Raw genomic sequence first — 11,508 nt, 5'->3', positions numbered from 1 at the left:
TTTTACTTTCAGGGTTCTAATGCTTTCTCTCTGATATTGTTCCTGTACCACTATTTTGCAATGCCATACAATACTGACCCTGAGGTAAGGGCTCAGTTATTTGTTAGCAAGCTGCGAATACAACCAATATTACAATGGTAGGTAATGATAAGATAACAATCAACAGCAAAACATTGAAGAGCATCTAAAAAAACCCAACCCTATTCCTAAATTCTTCATTATTTTTGGTTTCCTTACTTTCCTGAAGGATAAAGGAACAAGAAATGAAAGAAAGGGAAAAGGTTGTCACTTCATTATGGTTTCACACAAACCTCGGCAGAGTAAAACTAAATACTGAATATACAGGAAACAGCAAAATCAGAAGCCTACTAAATAAAAATATAGCTTGATCATTATGGTTTTATGAAGTCTGTATTCTCTCTTAAAACCTCTTCTTGAATCAAGAAGGAAAAGCTTAAAGAATTTTAAAAGACAGTCTTCTAAGATCTTCATCTGTAGTACAGATTCTTCCAGTTACATACCTGCATGTTCTGAAATGGATTCCAAAGATGCTCTGGATCGCTCTGATTCAGTCAGTGATTTCCAGTTCTTAGTTGTTTCAGGCCTAAATTTGAAAAATCAGATTGCATGAATCATGGTTACACCACAGTGTGGTGTTTTGTCTTTTTTTTTTTCTTTTCCCCCAATAGATAAAAGTGGAAACACAAGTATCTATAATTATAATGCCACACCAATGATAACATAAACAGTTTGCTTTGTCACCATACTGTGATCCTAGAAAATAGGAATGGGGACAGAGAGGAGAGTTTGGCAAGTCCTGAAAAGTAATTTTTTTGAAAGATTTATCAAACTTTAGCCTTTTTTGCAGTAAAAAAAAAAATCAAACCAAACCAAACCAAAAAAAAAAAGAACAAAAAAAAGAGAAAAGAGAAAAGGAAAATAACTTTTGGTTTTTACTGGGATGCACTAAAATTGCACCATCTGCTGGACAAAATGAAACACTTAAAAATACTGTAGGAAGTGCAGAAATCAGTTGAATTCTCTGCCTTTTAAAATCCAAGAACCAAACCTGATTTAGGTGCAGAGATGAATGGTTTGCCTCACAGAGTGCTGCAGGCACAGTAAGTGACCAAAAGGCAAAAAAATTTCTTCCCGTTTGTAATCCACTAAACAATTTGGCTCAATTCTTGCACAACTGAAAATAGTTCAGAAAGAACTTGAAAATAGGACCTGAAAGGCTGGGCAGGACAAAAGTGAAATGCATACAATTACAGGGACAATCCATCTTATTTGTTTTGGGTCTAATGACACCAGCAAATAGGTCAGCAGGATACTGTCCAGTTTCTGCTAAAATTCATGGGTTTAAAGTTTCTGCTAAACTCATGGTTTCTGCTAAAACAGTATTCACCACAGATTCTCAAAAAGAAGAACAAATCCCAGTTACCTATGGAGTGGTGGTGCTTTGATCTTAGGTTTTTCAGCAGCAGCTGAGGATGGAGTTTTAATCTGAGGTTTGGCTGTGGGTGATGTCTCCAGATCTTGGCTCAGCTCTGCTTCAGTCTTCTTGATAAACTCATCATATGACTGCACATGGAAAAGTTATGGTTGTTAGTCTACTAAACCACAACTACAATTCAGTAATCAAAACCTATTAAGTTAATAAAGAAGACACTTGGTTTCTCTGAATACTATACTTAAAAAAAAAAATTAATTACATGAGAATTACTCTTGAATCTAGGCTCGGATACTAATGTGTATAAACATACATAAGCCCCCTCAACACTGCTAGTAACCCATTCAAGATACAAATTTTAGAAGGGAATGGCATTTTTGCCTTAAGGCTGTGGTTCATTGTTGAAAATGTTTCAATAGCCAGAACACAGTCACACTTCTATCACAATAATATGTCTTTCACAGCTGTTGATAGGATAGTCTGCCAACAACATCCATACTGTAATGGTTTATCCAAGGCTAATGATCTTTTATGTCACCCTTTTTCCTACTGCTGCTAACCTCCAGTTGTTTGATCAAACTGGCTTCCTGGGCCTTCAGTCTCTCCTTTTGTCTTTTTTTCTGTTCCTTTTTCAGCTGGTAAACCACAGACTTCCTTTTCCGCAGTTCATCCTTCAGGGCCCTGATCCGTCCTTCAATGTCACTTTGATCAGATGTGGTTTCTGAAAAAGTTTAGTTTTAGTCTTTGCAAACTTCCACCTCACAAAACAGTTTCACACAAAGCAATATACAGTCATTTAGTAAATAGAAAATACAGTCCAAGCAAAGTATCAAATAATTTAATGTCAACATGTTAACATAGTAAGGCTCTTAAAGTGGCATCTCAGATTCATAACACTAGTATACAACATATGAAAGTGTTGCATCTTATTTAAAAGAGAAAGTCTCTAATAGAGTACTTGGTACCAAACTTGTTCCCATCAAGCACCCATGTTTACGCTGCTACCTCATTAACTCCTTATCATGTAACCTGTTGCAGAAATCAATTTTTTCTGACATATTAAAAAAAAAGACAACTCAAAGATGCATACCAAAAATACATAAAAAATACTTGTCTACAATCACTGTACACAGTTTCAAGATGCAGGGTACACTTCAGTGATGAGAATTTCATTCGGAACAGTGGACTGCAAAATAGGTTTCTGGCCCGTTTAGATTTTTTGCCACATAGACTAAATCCATCTATGAAATTGAGAGCTGACTGGTCAACAGCTGGAAAGAAAGTCAATTTGAACAATGCAGAGATTTTCACTGTTGTCAGGCTTCAGGATGACAATTTATTCAGGGTGAATGGGGGTAGTGCTGAGCTTAGACATGTGGTGTACTGCTCAATAATAGTTTATACAAAGCTACTTGGCATATCTTTGCTCCAAGTTTAATTTTACAGATCCTCCTATGATGCCATTACTGACTATTTTCTACCTGAACAATATTTTTCTTTAATGATTATTCTTAGTAATTTTAATATGATCTCCATTCCTCTCCAACCCCAGAACTCCCTGCAACCTGGTTTTCCAGTCCTGATGATGATGATATTCTACCTCTTTTCCCTTAGGACACTGTCCCCAGATACTTGGATCCATTCTCTGCATGGTAACCCCATTCTACCAGTACCTCTGTGTCCTGGGTTCAGCTGTAGCAGCCATTTTTCTCCTTCTTAGTAGCTGTGTTTCTGACTTTAGCCTGAGAACAGTGTTATTAACACAGCAATGTTTTCAGTTGTTGCTAAGTAATGTTTACTCCAACCAAGGATGCTCTGCCAGCGAGGAGGGGCACAAGAAGCCGGGAGGGAGCAGAGACAGGACACCTGACCCAAACTAGCCAAAGGGGTATTCCAGACCACAGCACGTCATGCCCAGTATAGAAACTGAGGGGAGTTACCCGGAAGGCCCAGATCGCTGCTCGGGTCGGGCTGGGTATCGGTCGGTGAGTGGTGAGCAATTGTATTGTGCATCACTTGTGTTTATTGTTTTCTTTTCCCCTTTTAGTTTTATATTCTCTCCCCTTGTTGTTTCCCTTATCATTATTATTATTGGTGGTAGCAGCAGTAGTTTTGTATTATACCTTAGTTACTGGACTGCTCTTATCTCAATCCATGGCATTTACATTCTTTTGATTCTCCTCCCCATCCCTCCAGGAGCTGGGGGAAGAAGGTGGGGAGTGAGCGAGCAGCTGCGTGGTTCTGAGTTACCAGCTGGGCTTAAACCACGACACTCTGCTACTTTTGATGTTTCTGCTGTAACAACCTCTTAGTTTCTCAGACTTTACAGAGAGACTGACTTAGTGTCTCATTACTTATTCTTTCTGCACACCTGATTATGTCCACTTGTTTCTTGTTTAAAATGTATACCAACATAGAGCAAAACGAGATCCTTGTCCCAGATTGGTGCTACCACAGTTAAGTGTCAAAACCTCTTCAAAATATTTATCTAACACAGCCTTACTGAAGCTCCTCCCTGCAGCTGATGTCCCACTTCCACTTCAACAGCAGCAGCTACAGCTCCTAAGAAGGAACTTGTCTGGTTTGCTTTTATAATACTCAATATCACCTATAATGTTTTCTGGACTAAAAAGCTTGGATGTTCATAATCACCAATTGCTTTACTGAACATCCTAGAAAGTAAGTCACCAGTATTATCTGGTCAGCTAAGCAGGAAAGCTTGACATTTTGCTAATCAAATTTCCCAAGACAACAAACCACCATAATGAAGGATTTCATCATCAACAACAGCCAGTAAATACAATCAAACTACTGTATTCTTTTTCCATTAACAACTGTTGTTAATAATTTAGAGAACTAAAACCAAAACAATAACAAAAGAAACAGCACAAAAAGAATGGAATCTCACTAGCTACTCAGGAGTACTTCATGATGCCACTGTAATTAAACTCCTCCCAAATAGTAAGTGACCACTATGTAATTATATCTTTTCTTGATCAACTCATAAGGGAAAGATCTGCAGATGCTTTCATCTTTGATGATCTTGTCTACGCGTGCATTGGATTGAAGCAATGACTTCATTACTACTCAGCAGCTTGGGAGATTTGTCTCTTTACAATAGAATGATTTATTGTGAAACCAGCACCATCCTGATCAGCTTCCCACCTCTTATACTTTTCTTCAGCATTTGAAATCAAAGATTGCAAATACTTTATTTTACAAAAGTTTATTTTCATGACCCCTGTTACCTGCTCTAATTTTCAAATGGCTTTCTTACGTGGTTGCTCAGTCAGAACTTGAAAATAATTAAGTTGCTGAATGCTCCACAATGTTGCAACTGCTCTCCAGACAGAATCCCAACATAAATCACTCAGTACACATACCTAGGTGTCATGTATTCAGTTCTCTATCCAGCAGAACAGCTCCCTCAAAATTTCTGTGTTTCTATTGCACCCACATATACAATATTAACAAAAAAACCCCAAAATAAAAGATTATTAAGCTTGCTGCATCAAGCACCACGACGACTGGATATATACACATACCAGTAAGCTATCCATCTACCCACAAACAACAGCCAGTACATACAACAGAGCCACTTAGTTCTTTTCCCAGTAAAGACTTATGAATGAATTTAGGAAATTAAAAAAAAACCCACACAAAACAGACTTCAGAGTTTAACAGAGCTGACCATAGTGACCCACTGAACTGTGGCTCAGAAAGTCCTGCAATCCACATGACTAACAGACTGCGAGAACACACCAGGGAAAGGACTGCTTCATACCAGTTCACGTCTAATATTCTCTCCCTTAGCATTTACTGGTAGCCAGCTTTGATACTGGATAAAAGAGTATAAAGCGTCCATACAGTAGATCTTGTAATTTATAGCTCAAAATGCAATCTTAAGCCCTATTTTACTGCACACAATTCAAACCCATCTCTAAAAACAAAAACATGTGTCCTGAAGCATCTATTAATTCTGCGCAAGCCAGTGCAGATCCAACAGGCTCACTCATACTGCCACGATAACAGAGCTATACTGATTCCAGAACCAGGTTGTGTTCAGGAGGACAATCATGTTTGTATGCTGCTGAACCATATTCTGCTTTCTCACAACATGACGGTTGAAGATGTGTCCCCTGTTAAAGCACAGCTCAGCTTGGTATTTTTAAATTCTAGGACCACCCCAACTATTGACTCTTATTTCCTTTATACCTGTTTGCAGGAACCTGCGTTGTTTTCTAAAAGAAGAGATAATACATAGACCTTCTTACATTAAGACCTTCTTAAGCAGAAGGGATCAAAATTACATCATGGGAAAATACTCCCAGAAAACCCCAAGCCTGGCAATTTCCAGGCTTCCCCACATCTGTGTCTGCCTTTCAAGTTTACTTGTTAAAAGCAAAAGTGTTGAAAAACCAGTTACACTTACCTGACTGCGTCATAGATAAAGATTCATCAGACCAGTTGTGAGATATCTGATGAGACTTCACAGGTGAACGTAGCTGTCCTCCAGTTCTATGGCTGCCTTTGCTGGAATCTTGCCTTGATACAGATATGCTGCTTTTGGGAGGAGACTATGGGAGACGAGAATGACAAATAAGTCATTGCTTGCAAAGATCAGTTTGAAAAGTAGGAGATCATTGTCATCCGGAGCTACTTACAAGGAAGGAACAGCATAAGTAGAGAACATCTTATAAGCAGTGGTACCTAACCAACTATCTTAAGAAGAATATTAGTTTGCTAGACAACAAAACAAAAATACCAAGAGCAGAAATAGCTCACTGCTTACTTTGAGGCTAGATTTCAATAAACCTGCTTAGACTACTCTACCACCTAAGTGAACTGACATGGTTCTGACTCACAGGCGTTCAATACAGTTTATGTAATCTTATTTGGTAACAACCATGGCAATAGAAACTCCTAGTTAATCTATCAGTGAAATCAAAAGGACCATTTCATGTAAGGGGTGCAATATGACATTCTAAATCAGTAAAACAACAGAGCATTTCTCTGAGGCCAGGTAAAAAATTCTAAGAGCAAACATTCTCCCACAATGCTGCTTACTGCTTTGACATTATACCACAAACCTTTCACACACCTTGGACGTAACCTCTGGCACATATTAGACATTTTACCTCACTATCTTCTCAGCAAACTTTCCAAGAAAATATTTGTAATAACTCTAGAAAGTATTTCTAGAATAGAGACCTATATAGATACTCTAGATGTATAGTATAATTATATGTATACTATATGTATAACTATAGCAACTCTAGATGAGCAGTTCTTTTACCCTACAGACACCGCATTTTCTGTCTCACTAAGCAAAGAGCAAAGTTATCAGGATGAAACTTATAAAAATTATCAACCAAGTAGAACTAACAGTTAGGGAACAGTTGGAACAGAACAACAAGGTAGAATTAGCTACCAAGCAGACATAATCTGAAACGCAAAGGGTTGTGCATGAGGTTACAGCTCTGCTTCTTCATCCTATAGTTATACTTTGGGATACATTACTTGCAAATAAAGCAAAGCGGAAAACCAGAGCATAGTTTCCATGGCCTCAAAGAATTTATACAATGGTAACAAGCTAGCCTACAGCTAATTTACACTGGTAAACTGGGTCAGTGTTCCACCACTTAATACTGCATACCTACGTGACATACGCAAAACATTTTGCAAGACTACCCACAAGTTTAAAAATATCTAAACTCTGTGATGAAGCAATTTCTCTTCAAGACTTCAGCACGTATCTGATCACAATGTTTATGCACGATAATGTAAAATGGTATTGCCAACAGAAAATAGTTTAATCTCTGCTTTGACAACTGGCATGGCTGTGCTTACTCCTTCTCCGATACCCTTTTTCAAGTGTTAAAATACATATAGCATGAAAACTCACAAGTTTGCCAGGTGGGATAGGGGACTTGAACTCTTCAGAATAAACCATTTCTTCATTAGCTGGACTCTGACCCGGGCTTTCTGGGTGTCCACGGCCCATAGTCTCTGATGGGACTGACTCAGCAGGTAGACTGCCCAGATCTTCTGGGACAGAGCTTTCACTGTTCAGATGAGAACAAGAAGGCGCTGGAGACTCTTCTTCACTAGCCATTTCTGAGATTCAACAAAAGAAAAAACAAAGCATTTAAGAACTTACAGGCACTGACTTAGAGGCCTTCAAAGATGCTGCTGCCTGTATACAATGTAGTAACTGCTACCAGTACATGTCAAATTGGTGTTATTTCCCCCACCTAGACACCGAGGTTGGAACACTTGGCAAGAACAAGCATGTTTACTAGAAAACAGATTTGTTTACAGATTTGGTACAGAAGAAGCTTGTTTACAGATTTGAGACTGCCAAACCTTCTTAGTGATTGCTGAATGTCTAAAGCAAAGAGGGTTTCAGGATATTCTAACATTTTCCAGACAACAGACTCAAAAAAAATCATTAGCGAAACCTGTCCTTCTAGTTGACCATACACCATAGCAAGAGTCACTATTAGTCTGAAGAAGTCATGGAGGAGCATATAATCTGCAAGCCAGATATTGAATTTAGAATTGATTGCTTCCTTTACAGTAGTTGCAGAAAACATTTTAATGTTATGATTTCATCGTGAGTGTCTCAACTGCCAGCAAGTAAATAATAAGTTGGGTTTTCAAAATTCCTGTTTACTAAATTCCGCAAGAGTCAGAGCATTACTGAGGCAGTCATGGAGAATTATTCAGTATTTGAGCAAAGGCTGGGGAGAGGAACTTCTCCTTCTGAACCAGGGCTGCACTCCAATGCTTACTGGTAGATACAATTAACAGAAAGCAAATATATTTTCTCACCTGTTTATCAGAATTCAGCATTCATGCTGAATTTTTGTTAATCAGGACTTACTGACTTATACATGTATCTTTAAAATGTCTTACAATGCCCAAAATCCACATGACTGTTTCAGTAACAACCCTAACAGGGCATAATACTAAATTTCCTTTGCACATTCAAAGGACATGCTGCCTGCCTTCAGCAAAGTGGGAGAAAAAAAAAAGAAAATTGATTGTTTCTAGAACAATCCCAAAGTTTCATTATTTTCTCTACTTCTCTGTGCTTCATGCTGAAAGTATGGTCCACTTAAGACAAAACAGTAAAGCTGTGGTTCCCAACATCTGGGAACTTTTCTTTTTCCTAAGAATAGCATCATTCATGCTAATTACATCCTTACACACTTAAGCACAGTTGCACATTTCAAATGGTTATACTGCATTAACAACAGAGGATGGGAAAAAATGTTGTCATTTTTTAGAAAACACAGCCTCTGATAAGAGCCATCCTCACCAACAGTGAGGAGGCTAACAGGACAGACACTTTGAGCACTACAGGGGTTTTAATAGAGTAAGTTCAGAAGATGATCAGCAGAAGATCATGAAATATTTTTGTTTTGAAAGACAGAAATATAGTTTGAATTGTATGTAGAAATGTCTGATGGGCCTATGGTGCAGTTCACTTGAGAAAATACACAGCAAAGGAGGAATACACTTTTAACTAAAGTGTAAAATAGGGCTAAAAGAACAATGCAACAGAAAGCACTAAAGACTGTAGAAATCGATATTCTAAGGGTGTCCAGAGAAGAACAACCACCACCAAAACATCAAAAAAGGAAGAAAGGGCAAACTTAAGCAATTTTTGTGTCAAATTATGCTTTACTTTCGTTATTTGTATCACTTCCCCCCACTTCCTTTTACCTTTGGGCTCAGTTCTCTGATCCCCTAGCTCTTTCTTGGCTATTTTGGTTTTGAGCAGCTCTTTGTCCCAGGCAGCTAGGGCCTGCTTTTCTATGCGCCTTATTTCTGCTTCTTCTGCATCCAGACGGCGTTTCCACTCCAACAGTTCTTCAGCATGTTGTCGACGCTGCATCAGCTTCTGTTCTCGCTTAGTTAGAAACCTAATAGATAGAGCAGAAGACAATGAGAAGACAGCCAACCACACGCAAAGGTCCCAACACCCAGATACTCTATTGCCACAATTCCTAGAATTATTGCTGTTCAGATTTTTTTCAAGGATAATATCCACACTAGCAACTATGTTCTAGACCTCCCACGTGCTACTGAAAAAACCCTGCAACTAGAAGAGTTTTTTCTTTGCAATAAGTCTACAACATACTGTAAATACACTGCTTACATTTTAAAGATCTTCGAAATCATTAAAAGTGCCACTATTCACTAAAATGAACTGGCTAAGTTCCCAATTTCAGTACATGAAAAGTACCAGTGGTATTAAACTGGAACCCTCAAGAAAGCAGTGACTTTGAAAAATGAACTTTTCTTTTCACTCATCCCAATGATGGAAAAATTGTAACTCCAAGTTGCCCCACAGATCTTTCCAAATACATAATTATAAGAGAAGGTGATGCTGTATTAATAGATCTCCTGAATTACTGGAGTTTCTATCCTTCTTAAGCATCATCTGTATGGATTGCCACATTTGGAATGTTAATTGTGAGCTGACAGCATCAAGAGAATAAGGATGCAGGACATTTTTTCCCACCTACTAACATATCTCGTTCCCGGTTTAACAACAGATAAAAAGCAAAGCTCATGATGAAAATTATCAGATATTTTCTTTCTGACAAAGATTTCTTAGGTGATCCGCAAAAACTCAAAAATGAGGAAATTCTTATAGAACTCTCTAGGTATGAGTAAGTTTGTGTGAATATACTAATTCTCTTTGCCAGCTCTTGAACAACAGTATCTCTGGTCTTATTTCTAAACATTGAAGTAACCAAGACCATAGCATTTAACCTTTAACACAGTAAATGAAAGCAAGTTCAACATCAACTGCATGCAATTCCTCTGACATGCCAAGTTTAGAAAAGAGTGTGTATAAATTCATTAATCTCCTACACTGAAATTATGACATCATAAAATCATTCTATAGAAAACATATGGTTTGCCAGCTAGAGAGTTCACCCTCTACAGGACGTGGGGTGCCTAAAAAGACAGTCTTCAAAGACTTGCGCTACTTGCTTTGCAAATGCCTTTATACCTTGTAAGTTTCAAGCCATCCCAAACACTTGGCATCAAAGTTTTTAAGCTGCAAAGCAGATGATAATTTCATTTGTGCTTTTTAATCCCTCGTGTTTCAAAAAAAGCCCTTTTATTTACAGAGACTGGAATGACCAACTAGCTAATCTGCAGGTCTTGCCTGCGAAGGGACATTTCTTGTTTGTTCGCTTCGCATTCATCCTGCTCCCCAGAAAAGTGAGCTGGCCGTTGACCAGAAAGGTTAAGATCCAGGTAAGTCCTTCTATAAGACTGATTCACGTAAGGTGGACAAGTTATAATTTGAAGATAAAAGTTTCAGAAGCCGGTAAGACATGCCCACAATCTTCTTTCCTATGGTCAAAACAAGAGCAGGTGAAAACCAGAAGCACCTCAGAGTCTCTGGAAACACCTTCAAGCCGACAGATTCAATGATTTTGTGCATTACTTTATTACTTTCTATAGACAAACATCAAACATTCTCTACTTTTAGGCAAACCCAACAGATTAATGTAATTAAGAAACTAGACTACCAACAGTAATTGCATTACAAACATGACATGGACAGTCATGTTGTGTCTTTCAACAGCACTATCAGATTTATCAACTCTTACTTTCAGATACACACCAGTTCCAATTAATTTAGCAGATCATGTATTTGGAACTCATTATAGAGTCATTATTACAATGATCTAAATACAAAAGGCAACTTTTTCTTCCTCCTTGTCCACTGTTTGATTTCATCAGAATGTCTGGATCTTCATAGCTTCCTGGATCTTTCGGAAGGCAAGTCCAGTTGAAATAAAATGCAAGAGAAAGGCTGAAATAAATGGCTTCAAAAGAACAGGATTCCTTAAAAGCATTAACCCAGAAGACTAGAGGAGACAGAAAGGAGGAGAATTAACTAAATGATGATGAAACTAACCACCACACAAAGACTACTTACTAATAAGAAAGATAAGTCAAAAGAAGTGATGGGAGAGAAAGAGGTTTCCAACATTCAACCTATAGGAAGAGGAGGATTAAAG

General features: G+C 38.1%; 1 protein-coding gene across 8 annotated transcripts in view; it reads right to left on the bottom strand.

Annotated features, from left to right (window-relative positions):
* The window catches only part of CEP350 (centrosomal protein 350), a 72,380-nt gene that overhangs the window by 12,767 nt on the left and 48,105 nt on the right, over positions 1-11,508 (bottom strand). For all 8 annotated transcript variants that reach the window (XM_030495443.1, XM_030495445.1, XM_032920106.1 and 5 more), the window contains 6 exons: positions 9,185-9,384; positions 7,359-7,570; positions 5,886-6,030; positions 2,014-2,174; positions 1,445-1,584; positions 522-604 (listed from right to left, as the gene is read on the bottom strand). In XM_030495443.1, the coding sequence (XP_030351303.1) occupies positions 522-604; positions 1,445-1,584; positions 2,014-2,174; positions 5,886-6,030; positions 7,359-7,570; positions 9,185-9,384 (941 nt within the window). The remainder of the gene's footprint in view (positions 1-521; positions 605-1,444; positions 1,585-2,013; positions 2,175-5,885; positions 6,031-7,358; positions 7,571-9,184; positions 9,385-11,508) is intronic.

The sequence above is a fragment of the Strigops habroptila genome, chromosome 8 (genome assembly GCF_004027225.2).
Source record: "Strigops habroptila isolate Jane chromosome 8, bStrHab1.2.pri, whole genome shotgun sequence".
Taxonomy (NCBI): domain Eukaryota; kingdom Metazoa; phylum Chordata; class Aves; order Psittaciformes; family Psittacidae; genus Strigops; species Strigops habroptila.
The sequence above is the reverse complement of the archived record's forward strand: the minus strand, read 5'-3'. Positions and strand labels throughout refer to the sequence as shown.